This window comes from Pristis pectinata, chromosome 3 (genome assembly GCF_009764475.1).
Source record: "Pristis pectinata isolate sPriPec2 chromosome 3, sPriPec2.1.pri, whole genome shotgun sequence".
NCBI lineage: Eukaryota > Metazoa > Chordata > Chondrichthyes > Rhinopristiformes > Pristidae > Pristis > Pristis pectinata.
In genome coordinates this window covers 95695269-95718339 of record NC_067407.1, presented here as the reverse complement: position 1 = coordinate 95718339, position 23071 = coordinate 95695269, and the positions used below count along the sequence as shown (strand labels likewise).

The window sequence follows — 23071 nt, the reverse complement described above, 5'->3', positions numbered from 1 at the left end:
CGTGTTGTGTTGAGGAGGCAGCGCAGGCTCTGCCTCCCTCTGCCCGGCTTGTCCTGTCGGAGCCAAGTGGTGGCAGCGGGCGTCGTCCCCCGGAGGGGTTTTAAAAAAAAATTTGTAATCGTTATTTTCTGAGCGGGGAGTGTCGACAGTGAGGGAGGTTTCCGCCGTCTCCCTTTGTTCTGATTGGTTACCTGCTGAACGTCTGCAGTTGAGGCGTTATTTGGAGATTCCCATCCTGTGGGTCAGGGTTGTGTCAGCCGGGGACGGGAGACATCCCCGGGCCGGGCAGGAGCGGCGGCCGGTCGGCCGGCCGGAGCAAGGCGCTGCCTGCTCCCCGACTGTGTCCAGTCGGCGGCACTCGTCTCCGGGAGCCATCTTTCGTGCTCGGATATTCCGCTTGGGAAATGTGGCGACTAACAGGGAATAAACCCGGCTGATCCCTGCCCCTCTCTTGTTTAATTTTTATTTTGTTTTGTTCGAACTAATAATCGGTTTCATTCACTGCGGGCACACTGAGCTCAAAGGCGAGGAGGGCGCCGATGGGCGAGAAGAGCCGAGCCCGGATCCTCTAGTCTGCACACACATGGATACCGGATTGTGAAAGGTCTCTTCAAACAGCCAAATATCACTTGTAAACATCGAGCGAGGTGGTTCAATCCCCCAGGGACTCAGGATTGCGAGGGTTTCCTCAATTCTTCTATTCCACGCCGAACTTGTTTTTAAGCAGGGCAGGCAGGAGTGAATCTGAATATTTGCGTAATAGATCTCTTTCAGGCGAGATATTCAGGCGATTTCAAACGGGAATTTTGTAAACGTTCAAGGAAATTATCTTTTAGAAAGAAAATTAGTGATTTCAAATGGACTTGACTCAGGTGCGACACTCATTGCAAGATTTAGTTTCGTGCAACTGTCGTTTGGAGTGTCAGGAAAAGGAAACGTGGCTGTTTTAAACAATCATTTGTACAGCGGAAACGTACTTGCAATAAACAGCGGAAGGTGTGACTGAAGATGTGCAAACACGATCGTAGAATATTACTGGATGTTGGAAAACATGAATGCCCATAGCGATCCACAATGTGAAGCACACCCCATGCATACAAGGTTGGGATGCTGTTGTGTTTTTCCAACAACTATCCTGACATCCGCATGATTTTAGTGATTATCCTTCTGGAGTGACATTTAACACTCCGCGCATTGATGCCGTCCCCGATGAAACAGTGCGAATACAGCCAGATTGCCACTCAGAGCTCGTCTCCTATGGAGTCTCCTAAAAAGAAGAAAATTCCGCGGAGGAAATGGGAAGTTTTCCCAGGGAGAAATAAATTTTACTGCGATGGCAGAATCATGATGGCCAATCAAACAGGAGTCTTCTATCTTACACTTGTCTTGATCGTGGTCACCAGTGGGTTCTTTTTTGCGTTCGAGTAAGTAATATTGATTCATAAAATAGAAATTAAAAACTTTATTGAATTTTGTTTGAGGATGTGGAGCTGCTGCGAATATTTCAATTGATTTCTCTTGTAAATGTTTCAATTTGAAAAATATCGCGAAACCAAGTTGGGGAATATATTCAATGCTGCAGTTGCGCATTGTATGCAGCAACGTAGGAAAAGCGTGAATTGTTTTCTGGCATCGATGTAGATTGGAGATATTCCTCCCCCCCCCCCCCCCCCCCAAATTTCTGCCTTGCGTCTTCACGTCCAAACGTAAAACTTTCCCAATTTTCTTTTATGTATTTTAAAAGGGGGGTCTCGTAATTTTTAGAGCGACTGAATTCCAAATTTCCTGAGAGCCATTTGTATTTCAATAGCGTCTGATTAACGAGTTTCATTTATACAAAAAAAAATCACAACTCAATCTCCAGATGGAACATTAGGAAAAGAAGCAGGAGTGCCAACTCTGCTGTCCATTAAGTTCCTGGCTGATGTACCTCAATGCTACTTTCTTATACTAACTTAACATTCATCGATGTCCTTGATATCCAGAAATGTATGCATATACGTCTTGAAGATGCTCAATAACTGAGTCTCTGTAGCCCTCGGCGTAGGGAAAAAAAGGATGAGCCGTGCCCTGGGCGTAGAATTTTTTTCTCATCTTGGTCCTGCCTGAGACATATGCATCATCATTAGCTACGGGTGAAGTGCCGGAAGAATGGAGGGTGGCTAATGTTGTGCCTTTATTTAAGAAGGGTTGCAGAGAAAAACTTGGGAACTATGGAGCAGTAAGCCCAACATCCATGGTAGGCGAGTTACTGGAGGGGATTCTGAGGGATAAGATGTACATGCTTTTGGAAAGATGGGTTGATTCAGGCTAGTCAGCGCTGCTTTGTGTGAGGGAGATCATATCTCATGAATTTGACTCAGTTTTTTCTGAAGAAGGTCAATGAAGGCAGGATGGTAGACATGGTTTATTTGGACTTCAGTAAGGTCGCTGATAAGATTCAGCATGGTAGACTGCAATGGAAAGTTAGATCACATGGGATCCAGGGAGAGCTTGCTAATTGGACGCAGGATAGGCTTGATGGTAGGAAGCAGAGGGTGATGGTGGAAGGTTGTTTTTTGGACTGGAGGCCTGTGACTAGTGGTGTTTCCCAGGGCTCGGTGCTAGGCCCATTGCTATTTGATTTGGATGAGAATGTAAAAGGCATGTTTAGTAAGTTTGCAGATGACTCTAAAATAGATGGTGTCATTAACAGTGAAGATGGTTATCAGGATTTACAGATGGATCTTGATCCGCTGGGTAAGTGGGCCAAGGAACGGCAAATGGAGTTTAATTTGGATAAGTGTGAGGTTTTGCACTTTAGGAAAACAAATCGGGGTAGGACTTTCACAGTGAATGGTAGGGTCCTGGGCGTGTTGTAGAACAGAGAGACCAAGGAGTACAAGTACGTGGTTCCCTGAAAGTGGCATCTCAGGTAGACAGAGTGGTGAAGAAGGCTTTTAGCATGCCGGCCTTCATCAGTCAGGGCATCGAGTATAGAAGTTGGGATGTTATGTTGCAGTTGTGCAAGACGTTGGTGTAGCTGCATTTGGAATATTGTGTTCAGTTTTGGTCACCCTGCGATAGGAAAGACACGGTTAAGCTGGAAAGAGTGCAGAGGAGATTTACAAGGATGTTGCCAGGACTTGAGGGACGGAGTTATGGAGAGAGGTTGAGTAGGTTGGGACTTTTCTCATTAGGGTGAAGGAGAAGAGGGGTGATCTTATAGAGATGTATAAAATCCTGAGGGGCATAGATAGGGTGAATGCGCACAGTCAGTTTCCTGGGGTTGTGGAATCAAGAACTAGAGGGCGTAGGTTTATGGTGAGAGGGGAGAGATTTAATAGGAACCTGAAGGGCAACTTTTTCACCCAGAGGGTGGTCAGTATATGGAATGAGCTGCCAGAGGAAATGGTTGAGGCAGGTACATTAACAACATTTAAAATGGTACTTGGACAGGTACATGGATAGGAAAGATTTAAAGGGATATGAGGCAAACAGGGGCAAATGGGACTAGAAAAAATGGAAATCTTGGCCGGCATGGACGAGTTGGGCTGAAGTGCCTGTTTCCTTGCTGTATGACACTGTAACCAGAGCACCATTCCTGCATGTACTCTTATCAAGCAAAATAAGAATTTCAGTGAGAGGTGTGCAGGTGATTGATGGTATCTGGGTGAGATCGATGGGAAAATGGGGAGAATAAAATGGGATTAGCGGGGGATTAGTATAAATGGATCATTGATGGGTTGGCAAGGACTCAGTGGGCTGAAGGGCCTGTTTCCGTGCCGTATCTTGATGACTCAGATCACCTCTCAATCTTCCAGCTTTCTTAAGATATTTCCCCCCATTCCAGGCATTAGTCTGATGAAACTTCATTGCAGTCCTTTAATTGCAAATATATCCTTTCTTCTAGGTACGGAGATCAGATCCATAAATATGATTCCAGGGCCCTTTGTAATTGCCTAAAATGCCTTTACTCTTGCACTCAAATCCTCTTCCATTCAAGGCCAATGTACCATTTACTTTCCTGAGCTGGTTAACTTGCAGTCATTTGTATGAAATGACACCCATTTCCCTTGAGTCACTTTGTATTCTTTCAGCATTCAAAAAATGCTGTTTTTCTATCAAAGTTCTTAAAGTCCAAAGACCCAGCATAAAATGGTTCCCTTTTATATTGTTACAGCCTTAGAAATCTCCAACAGATTTGTCAAATATTTCCCTTTCTACTTGTGGTACAGTGTCACAGCTGGTAGAGCTGCTGCCTCACAGCTCCAGTGACATGGGTTCAATCCTGCCCTCAGGAGTTCTCTACATGGAGTTTGCATGTTCTCTTTGTTACCACGTGAATTTCCTCCTGAATCCCAAACACATGCAGGTTTGTGAGTTAATTGGCCACTGGACATTGCCCCTAGTATGTAGGTAAGTGGTAGAATCTGGAGCAGTTGATGGGCATGTAGGCAGAATAAAATGGGATTATTGTAGGTGGGTGCTTGATAGTCAGTACAGACTGTGTTGGCTATGGGGCCTGTTTTTGTGTTGTTTAACTCTAATCCATGTTGACGATGCAATCCTATTTATTATTTTCTATGTGCCTTGTTACCCTGTCCTTAAAAACAGATAATAGTATTTAATAGCATTTTCCCTACTCATGCTAGGCTAACATCTTCAATTATTCTTTCCTCCTTAATAGTGGGCTTCTGACCAATTATGGGAACTGTTTAAGAATTCGTGGAATTTTGAAAGACATTGACCAGTTCCTCCACTAACTCAAAAGCCACCCCCTTTTAAAACATTGGGATGCAGATCAGTGGACGATGGAAAATTTGTTTTTGTTTTGTGTCCCATTTCCTTCTCCAATACTACTTATTGATGCAATTTTTTTTTCCCAATTCCTCATGCTCTCAACACTTGTTGTTCTGTCATTTCTGGGAATTATAGCTTTCTTTTCCCTGAAAGCAGAGACAAAATGTTTGTTGAAATTCGCTGCCTTTGACTTGTTGCCTTGTATAATTTCTGCTGTCTCATTCTGACAGAGAGCCAACAGTAACTTTTGCTAATCTTTTCCTTTCTACATCTCTATCGAAGCTTCTACTGTTTGCTTCTTGTCTTTCACGAGATTACTTTCTTATTCCATATTGCCTTTCAGGAATTTCTTGTTCCTCTTTTGCTGGATTCTGAAATTTTCCCAATCTTATGCATTTTCCTTGGATCTGTACTACTTTTAACCCCTCTTGTTAGACACTTTTCCTGTTGGATTTTTGTGCCTTAAAAATATACACTTTTGCTGTAAACTACATATTCTTTAAATTTTGTGCATTGGTTGTTTATTGTGGCTTTCCAGTCTCGCAGTCAACTTGCGCCTTATTCCTTGGTAGTTTGTTCTATTTAGATTTGGGCCTTGTTTTGGATTGAATTGAATCACTCTCAATCTTAATATAAAATGTTATTATCTTGCCACTCTTCTCTAAAGGTTCCCTAATGAGAAGGTTATGGATTGTTCCTTTCCTATTGTCCATTTCTAGTTTTTAAGTTGCCTGTGGCCTGGTTGGTTCTTCAGCAGACTGATCCAGAAAACCATCTAGTGTGCATTCCATCAGTTCGTCCTCCACTCAGTGCTAACTTGAATTGCCAGCCAATGTGCAGATTAAAATCCTTCCTGATCACTCTTGCTAGATTTATATATACTTTTCTGATTTCTACCTTGTCACTATTCTTTGGGAGGCAAAAGACAATTGTTTTCTGCCCCTTGCTGTTTCTGCTCCATCCAAACAGATTCTGCTTATTGATTTTCAGAGATAGATCCCTCCTTCCCATTGCCTTTCACCCATTCTTTATCGTCAGTGTTGCTCTGTCTCCTTTTCCACTTTGCCTATCTCTTCTGAAAGTTAAGAATCCTGTAATTTTTAAATCCCAATCTTGGTCTCTTTTCAATCATGTCTCTCTAATATCTAATAGATTGCATCTTTTTTTGTATGCTGTCAAATTTTATGAATGCTTTCTGCATTCCATTTGCATTTTCCTCTGAGTGTACCTCCAATTAGAATTATTCTGTCTCTTTCTAACACTGTATGGTTCTGAGCTATTTCACTATGCCACATTATCAACTTTCTAAATTTCTATTCAGCCGAAGCACGACATCCCCTCACTGCCTTCTACTATCAGGCCATAATTTAGTGTCAAAGCATCAGTATTGTTAATATTTTTCATGATAATTTTGGGGAAGTACAGCATCAAGTGTTATGAAGATGGGAAAGGTGTGCGTGATATGAAGTTGAATTTGCAAATGGATTGAAACAACATTAGTCTTATTATGTTGATTTCAGTCTAAGTGCCACATTCATGCTGTGAAAGTTTTAATCACTAACAGACAACTTTATGCAATTGAATGTCAACAGTTGTGAGTATGGGATCTCATTTCTTCAAATTAGTTATTATTAGAAATATTTAAAATGATCAAATTAACCTTTCCTCTCTTTGGTCTAAAATTTATTTTCTCTCTTTCCATGCCTTTCACATTGGATTTATACACTAAGTTTATTGTACCTTTTCAGTTATTAGTTACTTTCACTCTTTCAATCTTGAAAGAGTGGAAGTAACTAATAGTGCAACTTCAGGAGGTATACAAATGTTTCCCAATTCACTTGGATCCCAGGTGCCCTCAACCAAGGTGAGTGGGTGGTTAGAGTGGAATCTTAGAAATTGTTATATCCTTGTGATAATTGGCCTGCCTGAACTTTTAACCTTGCCCTTTATCAATGTCTGGTTTTAATAGTGGTATGGAGATTCAGCTGAAGTTGAAAAATAGCTTCATGAAATGTGTCAACCCATCCTATTGCATTCCCCTTATTGCATTCAAATTAAAATCACTTTTTCTTTTCCAATGAAATACAGCATTTTATCCAAAAAAAAGTTCAACTATTTCAACCATCGAACATCAACTATCTCAACTTCACCACCCCTCTCACCCACTCCAACCTTGCCCCCTCTGAACGCATTACTCTCCACTTTCTCCGCACCAATCCCAACCTCACCACCAAACCCGCAGGCAGGCATGGTGCTGTTGTGGTCTGGTGGACTGACCTCTACCTTGCAGAGGCCAGATGGCAGCTATCGAACACTTCTCTTACCTACCCTTGGGCCAGGACACCACTGAGGATAATCAGGTCACTGTCTCCTGTACCATCAATGACCTTGTCACTTCTGGAGTTCTCCCCTCCACAACCTCCAACCTCATTGTTCCCCAATGCCACACTGCTCGTTTCTACCTCCTAACCAAGATTCACAAACCAAACTGCCCTGGTAGGCCCATTGTTTCTGCCTGCTCCCAGCCTATTGAACTTGTTTCCTTGTATCTTGAGTGCATTTTGCTCCCCCCTGGTCTAGTCCCTTCCCACCTACATCCGTGACACCTTGAATGCTCTCCACCACTCTGACGACTTCCAGTTCTCTGGCCCCGACTGCCTCATTTTCACTATGGACATTTAGTCCCTGTACACTTCTATACCCCCATCAGGAAGGCCTCAGGGCTCTTTGCTTCTTTTTGGAAAATGGTCCTAACCAATTCCCCTCTACCAGTACCCTCCTCCACCTGGCAGAACTTGTGCTTACCCTCAACAACTTCTCTTTTGGCTCCTCCCACTTTCTCCACTCACTCTCAACTCAACTCTGGAATTCCACACACAGGCCATATTTGTAAGGTCAAGAGGGGTGGGACTAATTTTGCCATGTCTGAATTTGGTTCCTAGGTCAATACCAAGCGGAGTGTCTGATTTATTTTTTTTAGTTAATTCAGTGTAGCAGTTATGAGACAACCAAATGGCATGCTCAGCCATTTCAGGGGGCATTAAGAGTCAACTGCATTGCTGTGAGGCTGGAGTCCTGTATAGGCAGACTGGAAAAGATGGCATACTTTCTCTTTTGAAAGGTCTTTGCTTGATCCTGAGTTAATGCCAAGTTATTCCCTGCCATGGCACAGCTATTTTACTTTATTGCAAATACCCAGTAGGCAAGAGTTGGAGCAATGTCAATGGCGATTTGAAACAGGACAGGAGGTCCAGAATCAATGAGGCTAATATAGTATTTCACACCTTAAGTCCATGTATAGAAGTAATGATATTGGCAAAATATTCCTTTCTTCCTTCCTTGTGCCAATTTTGTGTCTGTGCCTTCTTAAACGATACTGTGATTATCAAGTGTTGATTGACAGTAAAAAAAAACACTTTTCCCTCCATTTAAGATCTATTTTACTGAAGAGTATCAATCTTGATTTTGTGCTTAATAAACCCTGAAAATAATGGAAATACCGAGCAAGTTGGGTAGCATTTGACCTTTTCAAGAAAGGTCAACAACCTGAAATGCTAACTCTTTTGCAGCAAGTGCTGCCTGAACTGAGTATTTTGAGTATTTCCTCTTTTTCAGATATTTAGCAACTACAACATTTTTTTTGTGTGTACCTCTGGATTTAGGACCTGACTCCATAGCTACTGAGAATTGAGAACAATGTTTAAAAGAATGTGATAATATGTAGGTAGGGCTCATGTCGGAATTTAATGGCTGTCTTTTTGAGGTGGGGTTCTACTACATGGTCAGGATGCTACTTGGAGGTATGGTAAATAGATTTATTTGTATGCAACAGCATGTAGGTCAGTAATCTGGGGTCACACATTTTAAAATAATTGGCAAAAAAAACTAAAGGAGAACTGAGACCTCATTTCATGGAGGGTTGTAGAGATTGAAAGGCTGATGGTAGCAGATTCCGTAGGAAGTTTTAGAATATAATTGGACATACACTCAAAGAGGAATTACTTGCAGGAATTTGTGCTGGCCCCAGCACTGTCGGCTGACTGAACTCCTTTTGTGCTATTAAGATCTTCCAATTCTGAAACCGAATTACAAGAGTTTAGTATATTACAAGTTAATGTTACTAATGAAATTTGCTAAAGGATAGTCAAAACCTAATATAATTTTCAAATGAAATGGTGTAAGAGGGCAGGTATTGAACTGTTATTTTTGCATAATACAAAATTGCAAGTGTTACTTACATGGTCAATAAATTAGTCATACTTGGAGCATAGGAATATCTATAGGCTGAGAAGTTGTGGGTCTCAGCAAAGTTTATATATGCAGATTGCACAATAAATATGGATTTAGGAATTGATAATTTATTACAAATAAACAACATGTACTCAATGTATGAACTTGATCTGTGTCTGCATCAACTTTATAGATTTCCAGTTTACTGTGTGACCAATAATTCACTGTCACTCTTCTGCATTGAATTCATCAGGTCTTGGTTCAACCTGTAGCAAGTCTTCCTATCCCTGGCCCTACGCAAACAAATTTGCATTTCTGCATTAGGTCCGTAACTTTCTATGCTTGGCTAATTCAAGTGACTGGTCAAATGTCTCTGTTTCCACCACCCCCTCTGTTGGTAAGCTCCAGATATCAATCACTGTCTGAATGAAAAAAAAACTTTCCTCTTGGATCCCCTTTAAGACTCCTTCCTCTCACTTTAAACCTCTTGTTTTTAGGACATGATTTGGAAGCTGAAGAGGAAAGGTGTCTAGAGGAAATGAGATCTGTTACTGTTCGAGAAACAATAATAGACTGATGTTCTTTGGTGAGGCCATAGTCCAGGGGGAGGTATGAAAAGATGTCAGAGAGTTGGAGTTGGCATCTGCAAGCAAGAGTTTGGCATGCCAAGCGAGAACAATTACCACCCTTGTTAACAGACTTAAAGTGACGTCAGGATTGGTGTTTAATAAGCAATGTACTGCAAGTTCAGAGTAAGTGGAATGGAAAATTGATATGGTCAATGTCATACCAACAGTTTGTGATGAAAAGATCTCTGAGAGCCAATAAGCTAGGAGGAGGGTTCCGGTGGATTGGGAATTCTGCAGAGAGAAGAAAAAGCTCAGTGTCTTGGATGAAGATCCCTGGCTAAAGAAATGGGGGGGGGGGGGGAAAAAGGTGAAGGCTGTGGAAGAGCAGCTTAATAACATGATAGACTCTGAATACATTAGGATGGGGATATCAGGGGATCATACTAAGGCTTCCACTTCTTCAAGCGAAGGTCCAAAGTGTATAGTGTAAAGATGGCAAGGAATAAGACTGAATGTCAGGGAAAGAAAATTCCATAAAAGGTTTGAGTTCAAGAGTCATTGAAGTTTGCCATTTTTTGTTAAAGCGCTAGAAATGATGAGAAAGTAATGGAATGTATTTCTTGGTGCATGTGGAAAAGGTTAAGAATTTAGAAACTTTTAAAGTAAATAGCTAGATGTGGCAAAGTGGGTACTAAAGATTTTCATAATGGGTGAGTTTAAAATGACAAAGCTGCTCATCCGTAATTGCCTTGTGTTTTTGTTTGGTAAAACCTATGATACACTGAGACAAGATTGTCCAAATGCATTTTACATACAGGTTCAAAGTTTGAAGCAAGTGTATTGTGCAGAGAAAAACTTCAGTGCTTGAATCTTTTCTAATTGCTGCTGCTTTTGCAGGTGTGGAATCTTTACTGCAACAATTTGAAATGTATTTTCTTACAGTTCTTGAGCAAATAGCAAGTCAGCTCAAGTTTTTTTTGTGAATGATTAAGAGCAAGAATGTACCTCTGGCAGGTTGGCAAGTTTTTTTTCATCTTGCCTTAATGAAATACGAGGGCTAGGGTGGGCTCTTCAAGGATCTCGCATAACAAAAATAGCTGAAGGTGTGATGTTTTCTGAAAAGATTGTGCCATTACTTGAAAATGTGTCTAATTTGTATTGTAAGATTGTGGATGAATATTGAGAAAGTTTTTATTTTTAAAATCTCGCTTACACAAGATTCAGAATGCGAGCAATTCATTATTGCTCGTCCAAACAGTGATCTCACACTGGGTCTAATTCCAGTTTTAGTTAACAAATGATGACAGTTGTATTCCCTAAAGTATTTATGCTACGTTTTTGAATAGTTTTTAATGGAATGTAATGTTCTAATAGTTGTAGTTTCCAGTAGTTACTCTTGGCTAAGTTTATCAGTTACCAAAAAGCCTGAGGATTAATGGGGAAAAGTTGTGTTTTTGTATTCATTGTATCGCAGGCAAAGTGATCCAGAACTGGTGGTTCTCTTGTATTTTCCAGAAGCTCTAAATTACATGTTCTTGTGAAAATTAAACACTCTCCTTGAGTGCGTGCTTTGCTTTGCTTGATTTGCCCAAGGCTTGTTGGTACCAGACAGAGTTAGGTAGCTTTGAAACTTAAAATTATGATTTATCAAGAAAATATAATTCAGGAAGACTATTGTGTCTCCTGACCCTTTCCTGACTTTGTGGTTCCAACAGTGCCACCGGCTCATGTTATCTTTGGAGGAAAGGAGATTGTGTAAAGCTTGCTGGCCAACATATCCGTGGGAACAGGTGCACTCTTCGGGAACTCTGTTTCCTGGCTTTGTATCATCTCTTGCCTCGCACATGCTTCCTGGATTAATGCATTGTTTACTGATTGCAGGTACAGTTTGTCCAAACTTGTTAATAGACACATTTGTAGCGGCTGCTACTGTGATGTGAAAGCAAGACACTAGTCGATGGGCTGCAGAACAAAAACTGACTTATTTTCCCGCCTTAGGTGGGCCTTTTAAGAGAAACGGTTCCCGCCCACCGAAAACGGAAATGACGTACGCGCTACGTCATCAAACTTCTCCCGCGCGCGAGTTCTCCGCGTCGCTCAGGGAAGACGAAGGCCCAACACCATCTTGGGCCTTGCCGCTCCCAATGACGCGCGACCTGACTGCCGAGCCGGTTCGCTTGCTTGGACGGTGAGTCGCTACACATTGTTATTAACACATTTAGGTCAGGCAAATGCAATTGAGAGTTCTGCTCAGTTAAAGAAACCATATCAATATTTAAAATGATTTTCAAGGAGACTTTTCAAAAAGTCCTTTGATTCAGCAACCATCCATTTCTACACTCCTATATATATCATTCGGTCTAATTTTCTTTAATTCTATTGTTTCCATTTCAATATGCTTTCCAATTATACTGTTCCTCAACTCTGTTGTCTTTCATGGGTTGGGGGGGGGGGGAACACAGCCTTGGTTTTAAAAAAAAATGTTTTATGTGATTGGCTTGGTATTTGAAAGCTTTGTCATATTGAATATTGTCAGGAATAAATTTGTTTCATTGCATCAATTTTTTACCATTAAAATAGTGCTTGACATAATTACACCAGCACATTATTCCAGTGTCTACTTTGACTTATTCCTCCTATTTCTGATTCAGAGGTCCATGAGTTAAAGTCCTTTTTCAAGATTTGAATATTTTTTAAATGGACATTCAAATACAAATGTGAGAGAGTCCTGGGCTGTTTAAGAGGTAATATGCACCTGAGGCTTCAACTCTACACTTAAATGGGTATAAAGCATCTCGCGGTACTATTTGATGGAATGATAGTGAGATCCTGGTGTCCTGGCCAACATTTTTCAGTTTAAACCTTCAGAAAATGATTAACCATTTATGTGTCTCATTGCTTTTGTTTTGGATCTTGTTTTGTGCAAATATAGTAAAAATACTGAAAATTAATTTTTATGAAATGCAATTAAACTTCCCAAGGTTGTGAAAGGCAAATTTGAAATGCAAGTTGTTTCCTCATTTTGCAAATTAGAAAAAGAGTAATAATAGCTGAGTTTTTTGGCTTATAAATTTGCAGCCAGGATAAAATAAGTAACTGATTGGAACATGTTCGTGGACATTGTAGCCTGCACTTGCCTGGGCCAGAGAACTTATCCTGCAAGCCCTCTGAACGCTGACTGTCCAGCTGCAGAGTCCAAACAATGTCTGAGACATGGGGGGTACTGTGTGGAAACCTCAGTCCTGAAATGCCATGAGAGGCTTTGACAGTTGGTGAAGCCGGGCTGAAACCTTGCCAGCTGTGAAAGCTGTAAGTAATTTTTAGTTTTTATGTGTCTCCTCACATGCGGAGAAGACATTCAGCAATGGAGCACAGCGAGAGAGTAGTTTGTTTTGCCTTGAAGGCAAAATATTTGGAAATGTGGTAAATAGAATTGTTTTTCATTTATTATCAAAAAAATTACAAGATAATTAGAGCATGTCAATTTCCATGAAAACAACAACAATTTTCATTTGATTACAGTGGCATTTCTTCAGACATTGGATCTTCCATCTCATATTGTTACATCAAATTGTGTGCACTTATCGTGAGATGTTAGATTGTAATTATGGTATGATTCAAAGCAGTGCAGGGGTTTCTCCTATTCCTATTGACTCCAATTTAACCAGGGCTTTTGGATGCCATGCTCATTCAAATGCTGCCTTGATGTTTATGGTAGTTACTCTCATTTCACCTCGAGTTCAGCTCTTGTCCATGTGTGGACCAAGGCTGTAATGAGGTCAAGGACTGAGTGACATTGGCAGAGCCCAAACTGAGGTGAGGTGGTTGTTGCAAAGCAAGTGTCACTTGATAACACTATTGATTATCTTTTCCATCACTTTGATGATTGGGAGTAGACTAATGGGGTGGCAATTAGCCGGGTTGAATATATGCTGCTGCTGGTGGACAGGACATATGTGGGCAATTTTCCACATCTTCAGGTAGATGCCATTTGAACATTAAAAATGCACACTTTTAGGTGAACGTGGCCTTTGGAATTGTATTGCATTTTTTAAAAATCTAAAGTTGAATCATGAGTGATTTGCCATTTAAATTTCTTTGCCAGATTAACCCACAATGTTTGAATCCTGATGAGCATGGCATCCAGTATTACATGTCAGAGACCACCTTGAGGCAGACGGCCAGAATTAGAGGATAAGAGGCTGTACCATCGCTTTCAAAGTTGTTGCTGATTTCAATTTTGCATGGGTTGGCACAAAGGTTTAAGTGGTTTGTGTGATTAGTGTTATCGATAGTCAAAATTGTATTCAAACAACATCCTGAAGTCTTCTGCCACGGTTCAAGATTGGTTTAATTTTTGTTGAACTCCAGCAAATTCTTCACTTTATTGACTGGATGTGGTTGCCTTATGTAGTTTGCAGTGATAATTTCTAGCAGCTACATTTGTGACGTTCAGCATATTGGTGAAGGATTGAACTGAGCTGCTCGTTTTCTCTTCGGTGACCATCGCTGATGGTTAACTCATGGTGCCCATCAACTGAAGTTTAACAATGTTATTCTTTGTGTGATTGGCATATTTTCATGCATGTTTGGGTTAGAAATTCTGGGATGTGCTTGGAAGATATGCATATTGATCAACACTGCTATCCTGAGTTCAGTTTTCTTTCTGGGACATGAGAATGGAAGTAAGTCATGTAATAAATGAAGACCGGTTATTTGAAGCTGACTTGTATTGATGCTAGTTGAATTTATTTTAGAATATGGTGCTGAATGAACAACAGTGAACTAAGTCATTCTTTGTAATCCAATTCTCTGTAATACCTGTTACTTCTCTTTGTTTACTGTATTCATTTTCACCAATCAAATGTCCCTCTTGGTCTTTCTAAACTTCTATGGTTATGTGTCAAAATTTGGAACTGACCAATCCCTCATTGGCAATAGAAGACTGTCAACTCTGAGAGAGAGTATTTCTCTTCCTCACTGTCTTAAATGGATGATCCCTTATTTTTAAACAGTGATCCCTAGTTCTAGATGTTCCCACATGAAGAAATATCCTCTCCTGATTTACCCTGTGAAGACTCCTCAGGATCTTGTATGTTTCAATCAAATCCCCTCTTATTCTTCTAAACTCTAATGGATACAAGCCTAGTCTATCCAACCTTTCTGTGAAAAACAAGCCATCCATTCCAGGTATTAGTCAAGTGAACTTCCAAACTGTTTTCAATGCAGTGAAATTCTTCCTTTATACAGACGACCCCTATGTTATTGGAAGGGTTGCGTTCCTAGAAAACAGGCCATATTGCAAATGGTAAATTGGTTTATTATTGTCATGCGTACTGAGGTACGGTGAAAAACTTTGTTTTGTATGCCATCCAGACAGATCATTTCATCACATCAGTACATTGACATAGTACAAGGGAAAAGCAATAACAGAATGTAGAATAAAATGTTACAGTTACAGAGAAAATGCAGTGCAGGCAGACTATAAGGTGTAAGGCCATGATGAGGTAGATTGTGAGATCAAGACTCCATCTTATTGTGCAAGGGGACCATTCAATAGTCTTATAACAGCAAGATAGAAGCTGTCCTTGAACCTGGTGGTACATGCTTTCAGGAATTTTTATCTTCTGCCTGATGGGAGGGGGAAGAAGAGAAGGTGGGTGGGGTCTTCGGTTACATTGGCTGCTTTACTGAGGCAGCAAGAAGTGTAGACAAAGTCTATGGAGGGGAGGCTGGTTTTAGTGATGTGCTGAGCTGTGTCCACAACTCTTTGCAGTTTCTTGTAGTCTCAGGCTGAGCAGTTGTCATTACAAAGCTGTGATGCATCTGGATGCCCGAATGCATACCATGCTTTCCATGGTACGTCTATAAAAATTGGTGAGAGTCACCAGGGACGTGCCGAATTTCTTTAGCTTCCTGAGGAAGTAGAGGCATTGGTGCTCCTTCTTGGCCATGGCATCTATGTGGTTGGACCAGGACAGGCTATTGTTGATGTTCACTCCAAGAAATTTGAAGCTCTCAACCTTCTTGACCTCAGCACTGTTGTAAACAGGAGCATGTACACCGCCCCCTTCCTGAAGTCAATGACCAGCTCTTTTGTTTTGCTGACATTGAGGGAAAGGTTGTTGTCATGGGATGTTGAGGACACCAAGAATTCTAACTGTTTAGCAGTGGACTTTTTTTTTGTTCTAATTGTATTCTCTCTTGTAAAAATTTTCATTTATGTTGTTATTTTGAATGCTGCTTATATGATGCTATGTGCCTGTGATGCTGCTGCAAGTAAGTTTTTCATTGTACCTGTGCATACATGCACTTGTGCATATGACAATAAACTCGACTTTGACTTCTTTTGACTTTTTGTGAATGAAACCAAGATTTTAACATGCTCTTTTGTAGTTTTAATAAATAAGAAATAAAATTACATTTACATATCTATAATTTTGTTTTACCATGTTCTTTTCTCTTCTCTCCTTATAATAACATTTAGTTTAAACAATAATTTGTGACTGGTCCAAAGCAGTGTATTTTGCCAAACAGTAACTTTTGGAGAAATTTACATCAAGGGCCATTTAAATCTTGCAATGCATGAAGCCTTAAAATATCTCAGGAAGCCAATATTCTTAACACAAGCTCTTGATCCTTTCCTGTCATTCATTTTGTTAAATCATGGCGTATCTACATTTTAACTTTGTCTCTGTAACCTTATTTTTCCAGGCTGATGACCTAATATTTTCAGTTTTCAAAATTTTTCTGAGTAAGAGTGCTATTCAGGATGGTCTACTTGCTGTTACATTCTGAATTTGTGGAACTTCATTAATATATTTGCAAGTGTAAAGCTGCGTTATTTGGTTTTCAATGAAAACATATAATTCAGTTTCATCCTGAGTTACTTTCATACACTTGGACCAATGTTACATTGTGGCCTAGGTTACCCTTACCTGAGCTTAAAATCCTACACCAATCTCTTGTGAAAACTACCCATTTCCATCTCCAGATCACTGGCTACCTGATCACTAATTGTTATTCAGAAACTGATTTATGGCTCAAGTCTTGACTTTGCTAAAACCCTTCTGTGAGAATCTCAAAATATAGATTAGGCAATGGACTTGCTGGAGCCCCTTGGTATGTTTTAAACTAGTCTGGCGGGGGTAGGAGTGTGGGAACTCAAAGCAGTCATGTGACAGATGAGAAAGTTGAGGCAAATATCGAAGTTAAAGTAAGGAGGTCCAGTGGGCCGGAGCAGGACAGGGTGTGAGGAAGGTCTGATAGACTACACTGCATTTATTTTAATGCAAGAAACCTGACAGGTAAGGCAGATGAACTTGGGGCATGGGACTAGGATATTATACCTACTAGAAGAGCATTGAGGCATGGGCAAGACTGGCAGCTCAACGTTCTCGGGTACAGATGCTTCAGGTGTGATAGAGGTGGATGTAAGAGAGGAGGGGTAACTAGGGATTAGGGAGAACATCATAGTAGTACTTAGAGAGGATGTTCCTGTGGGATCATCCAGTGAGGCTGTATGGGTAGAACTTAGATATAACAAAATGGTGATCACTTTGATGGGATTTGGCCCCACAGTAGTCAGCGCAAATTGGAATTTCAGGTATCTTGGAAGATTGCAGATAGCTCTAGGAATAATAGGGTTGTAATGGTACGTGATTTTAATTTAGTAATATTGCCTGAGACTGCCATAGTGCTAAAGGTTTGGATGGTTTGTGACCAGGAAAGTTTTCTCAAGCTATATGTGGATGGCCCTACTAGAGAGGAGACAACACTCGAACTCCTGAGACTAGTGACCATAATTCTATAATAGCTATGGGAAAAGATGAGACTGGTCCTAAATTAGAGCAAGGCTAATTTTAAGAGTATTAGACAGGAACTTGCAAAGGTGGATTGAGAGAGGCTTTCTGCAAGTAAGTGGGAGGTTTTTAAAAGTGAAATGGAGAGAGTTCAGGGCCGATATGTTCTAGTTAGAGTGAAGGGCAAGTCTGGCAGGTTTAGGGAATGCTGGCTGATGAGAGATATTGAGGCTCTGCTCAGGAAAAAGGAGAAGGCATATGTCAGGTACGGGCAGCTGGGAACAAGCAAATCCCTTGAAGAGTATAAGGGATATAGAAGAACATTAAAGAAGGAAATCAGGACAGCAAAAAGAGGTCATAAGATATCCTTGGCAACTAAGCTAAAGGAGAATCCTAAGAGATTCAGTAGGTATACTAAGAGGAAAAGGTTAACGAGGGAGAGAATAGGTCCCCTTAAGAATCAGTGTGGTTATTTATGTGTGGAGCCACAGGAGATGGGTAATGTCTCAACTGAATACTTGTCAATATTTCCTGTGGAGAAGGTCAAGGATGCCAGAGAATTTGAGAAAAGGAACAGTGATGTCCTGAGACACATCAATGCTACGAAAGAGGAAGTGCTGGTATTGTTGAGGTGCATAAAGGGGGATAAATCCCCAGGACCTGATCAAGTGTATCCTAGGATATTGTGGGAAGCAAGGAAAGAAATTGCTGGGCCCTGGCAGAGCTGTTTGTATTACCTTTAGCCACGGATGAGGGAATGGAAAACTGGAAGATGGCTGCACCATCTGTGCCAGTGACCCAGGTTCAATTCTGGCCACTGTTTGTAAGGAGTTTGTACGTTCTCCCTGTGTCTGCGTGGGTTTCCTCCGGGTGCTTCAGTTTCCTCCCACATTCCAAAGACATATGGGTTAGGAAGTTGTGGGCATGCTGTGTTGGCACCAGAAGCGTGGTGACACTTGCGGGCTGCCCCCAGAACACTTTACTCAAAAGATGCATTTCACTGTGTTTTGATGTACATCTGACTAATAAAGATATCTTAATGTTGTCCCTTTATTTAAGAAGGGCTGCAAGGACAACCAGGGAAATGCAGGCTAGTGAGCCTAACTTGAGTGGTGGGAAAGGTATTGGAGTGGGTTCCGAGAGACAGGATCTATCTGCATTTGGAAAGGCAAGGACTGATTAGGGATAGCTAGCATGACTTTGTGCATGGGTAATCTCGATTCACAAATTTGAGGTTTTTTTTTGAAGAGGTGACCAAGATGATTGATGAGGGCAGGGTGGCAGATGTTGTCTACATGTACTTTATTGGTATTGGTTTATTATGGTCAATTGTACTGAGGTACAGTGGAAAAATTTGTCTTGCATACTGTTTGTACAGATCAATTCATTACACAGTGCATTGAGGTAGTACAGGGTAAAATGATAACAGAATATAGAGTAAAGTGTCACAGCTACTGAGAGTGCAGTGCAGGTAGATGATAAGGTGCAAGGTCATAACAAGGTAGATTGTGAGGTCAAGAGTCCTTCTCATTGTATAAGGGAACTGTTCAATAGTCTTATCATAATGGAATAGAAGCTGTCCTTGAGCCTGGTGCTGCATGCTTTCAGGCTTTTGTATCTTCTGCCCGATTGGGGGGGGGGGGGGGGGGGAAGAAGAGAGAATGTCTGGGATGGCTGGGGTCTTTTATTATGCTGGCTGCTTTATCGAGGCAGCAAGAATTGAAGACTGAGTCTATGGAGGGAAGGCTGGTTTCTGTGATGTGCTGAGTTGTGTCCGCGGCTTTCTGCAGTTTCTTGTCATGGGCAGAACAGTTGCCATGCCAAGCCGTGATGCATTCAGATAGAATGCTTTCTATGGTGCATTGATTAGAAATTGGTGAGGGTCAAAGGGGACATGCCAAATTTCATTAGCTTCCTGAAGAAGTAGATGCACTGGTGAGCCGCCTTGGCTGTGGCTTCAATGTGGTTGGACCAGGACAGGCTATTGGTGATAATCAGTCCTGGGAACTTGAAGCTCTCAACCCTCTCAACCTCAGCACCATTAATAATAACAGGAGCATATGCACCACCCCACTTCCTGAAATCAACCACCAGCTCTTTTACTGACATTGAGGGAAGGGTTGTTGTCATAACACCATGTCACTTGGCTCTCTATTTCCTTCCTGTACTCTGATTCATCATTATTTGAGATATGGCCTATTACAGTGGTATCATCTGCAAACTTGTAGATGGAATTAGAGCAGAATCTGGCCACGCAATAATGAGTGTACAGGGAGTAGAGTAGGGGGCTGAGGACGCAGCCTTGTGGGGCACCAGTGTTGAGGATAATCGAGGCAGAGGTGTTGCTGCCTATCTTTACTGATTGTAGTCTGTTGGTCAAGTAGTCAAGGATCCAGTTGCAAAGGGAGGTGTTGAGTCCCAGATCTCAGAGTCTGGAGATGAGTTTAAAAGACATTTAGATAGGTTCATGGATAGGAAAGGCTTAGAGGCAAATGGGACCATCTCAGAAAGACGTTTGGATCAGCATGGATGAATTGGGCTTCTGTACTGTATAACTCTATGACAATCTCCATTTTACTGGAGCTTTGACATTTAAGTCTGCTGACACTCTCTGGACAGCCTTGTCCAGAGTGCAATAATTTCAGAATTCTTTGGGGACAGTCAGCCATCCAGAGTTGAATTGAGGAGACAATTCTTTACTCGGGGAAGTAAATTTTTGGAAATCTGTACTTTGGAGACCCGTGAATACGTATCCAAAGCCGGGATCAATAGATTTTCTGAACAGTAATGAATTAAGAGAGATCACGATCAGCTGTGGGATTAAACAAAGGGGACAAGGTATCATTGATGGAACAGAGCTCAAGAGATGATATGGTCTATGCCTCCTATTTCTTATGGTTGTATGTTGTTAAATTCTTACTACATTTTCTTTAGAAACTCCCCTTATTACCCCCCTGCCCCTTCTGAGCATTAAGCTTATGAGCATTAAAAAAAATCCAATTTCCTTTTATATACTTGCCTGCCTTCATGCCATTTCTCGTGCCATTGATGTGCTTGAACATCCACAGTAGTGGGAGAACTGTTAGCTGCTGGATGTTTTCTCTTTTATCCATGTTTTATTTTTCAGAGAAACAGGAGAAAGAGAGGTTATTGTGGTTGGACACACTCCTGTATTTCATTTCACGCAACAGAATTTCAGCATCCTCTTATCAGTCTTTGGGTATTCTTAGGCTATTTAAATGGTTTCAGCTCATCCTTACAGCATCTGGGTGATCCCTTCAGTAGTGCTTTCCCCTTAACCTGTGCTTGCCTTGTAATCATTCTGGTGACACTCAGTTTTCTGCCAGTAATGGCTGAACTTCCACTCGGACTTTCTTTTAGGAATTCCCCAAGATTTGGGAAAACAAAATGAACACCAGAAATAATCAATGAGTCTGTGTATTTCAGTAATGGTTGGTATTTGTTTGCGCAAGCCCATTTCTGGAATTGTAAAATACAGGCACGAAAATATTCTAAATGAAATGGAATAAGATTTGAAAATTCATTTGAAAAGGTATTCTTCCTTGACTCTTGACTTGTTCTCACGTTCTCTTGACTTGTAAATAGAAATTATTGTTTAAAAGTTTAGTAGATTCAAGAATACCTGATTAGTAAAGCATTAGACTGCAACAATATGAAATAAAGTTAACACCAGCTTGCGTACCGTGGAATATCTTTGGTTGTCCAGAGATTCTTCTAAAATACAGTACAGCTTCAGTAATCCAGCACTATGAGGACTTTGATGCTGGATTAACAGATTTTTGGAATATTCACTGTTGCTTCAATTAATGCCCCAACATAGTATTAGACCCTTGAATGGCCCTCTTTATATGGTAAAGCTAAACTCTTGATCTCTCTATCCACCTCATCATGGCCCTTGTGCTTTAATTTGTCACCTGCACTGCATTTTCTCTCTAACTGCAACACTATGTTCTGCATTCTGTTTTTTTTCCTTTTGTACTATCTCAGTGTACTTGTTTATGGAATCATCTGTCTGGATCTCATGCAACCAACAGCTTTTCATTGTATCTTGGTGCATGTGGTAACAATAAACCAATTACCAATTTTTTAAACTTGTTACACTATAGTCAGTAGTATAATAAATTTTCTCTTGAACCCAGGAAACTAACCCCTTGTGTGTTTAAAAGGAGCAGGAAATAGAGCTGCAAGAGACTGCAGATACTGGAATCTGGAGCAAAAAACAAAACTGCTGGAGGAACTCAGTGAGTCAGGCAGCATTTGTGGAGGGAAAGGGGGAACGCAATGTTTCAGGTCAAGATCCTTCATCTGGACTGAAAGAGTATGAAAGGAGATGGCCAGTATAAAGAACTGAGGGGGAAGCAAGAGCTGGTAAGCAGTAGGTGGATCCAGGTGAGGAGGGGTGACGGGCAGATGGAGGAGGGAAGAGTGGAAATAGTGACAGAAGCTGGGAGGTAATAGGTGAAAGGGCTGCTGCTGATGGAATCTGACAGAAATAGGAAATAGAACCTGGTGAGTTTCAGCTTGTCAACACAAGCTCCAGCCAGAAAACTACCCACATTCCTGACCCCTGATGATGTCGATCCTGACCTTGGCATTGGTTGCACACCTGGCCCAAGTCTGGAACTCATTCCTGGCCTGTACTCGTGATCACTAGCTCTGGCTGCACATCCTGCTTGCACTTTGGGCTAATGAGTGAACCATATACCGAACCATCGGGATTTTCAAACAATTGAATGCTGGATTATTGGTGTTTGAGTTGGTCATGACTTTAGCAAACTGGTAATTATCCAAGAGTAATATCATGAATTTCTGGTGGGTGAGACACGAATGTGATTTTTACTTAAAATGTCAAGTAACAGGTGCAGTTGGTTCTTCTCTCAGCTCTGGAACCTGTGATTATTCCAATCCATACCAACTCTCTGGCTTGAGCCGTGCTATGTAAAATAACTCAAGGTATTTATAATTCTTCACACTTCGCTTATGTTCATAAACTTCCCAATAGTTGGCATTAAATTGCCAATGTTACACACAGAGCCAAAAAGATTACAATTTCGTAAATGGAAAAGTGTAGTGAGAAGGTATGTGTCTGTTGAAATTAGGCCAAGACATATTGTTAGGACAAAGAAAATATTGCAATAATTTTAAGGTTATGTTACCTGTGATTTCATGGTGAATGACAAAAGTGAGAAGAAAAGATTTTGTTCCTGAAATTGATAGGCACAAGCCTTTATCAAAATTACATTTTTAAAAACAATCTTCATTGATATTACACTTTTATTTTTGCTGCTAGTACAGAACAAGCATATTATGGCAATTTAAATGAGAAGTTGTGTTGCAAGATTTTCCATTGTTTCTCTTACCTACAGATGTGTTGCTTCAGTCACAAAGCACATGCTTGTTTATAAAAGAATTGGTTAAATTATTAAACCCTTGTGTTCTCAATACAAATCCTTTGTGACCTTTGTAAAAGGAAATGGGTCTTCAATTTAAAATGTCCAGTTGTTTTTGTAAAAGAGATTAAAATAAAGCATTCACTTTAAAGTCAAAGGATTTTTTATGTTTGGACTACTACATGTCTGGCACACTAATCAATACAAAGAATTGAGTGGAGGATTCTTCTTTTAAAATATTGTTTTTGTGCTATTACTATTTTATCTTAAGAACTGG

The 23071-nt window shown here is 40.7% G+C and overlaps 1 protein-coding gene across 1 annotated transcript in view; it reads left to right on the top strand.

Annotated features, from left to right (window-relative positions):
- The first annotated feature begins 68 nt into the window (after nt 1-68).
- LOC127568805 (palmitoyltransferase ZDHHC14-like) overlaps nt 69-23071 on the top strand; it is a 111704-nt gene continuing 88701 nt past the window's right edge. Inside the window, 1 exon segment of the mRNA XM_052012986.1 lies at nt 69-1424. Within this exon segment, the coding sequence (XP_051868946.1) occupies nt 1198-1424 (227 nt within the window). The 5' untranslated portion in view covers nt 69-1197.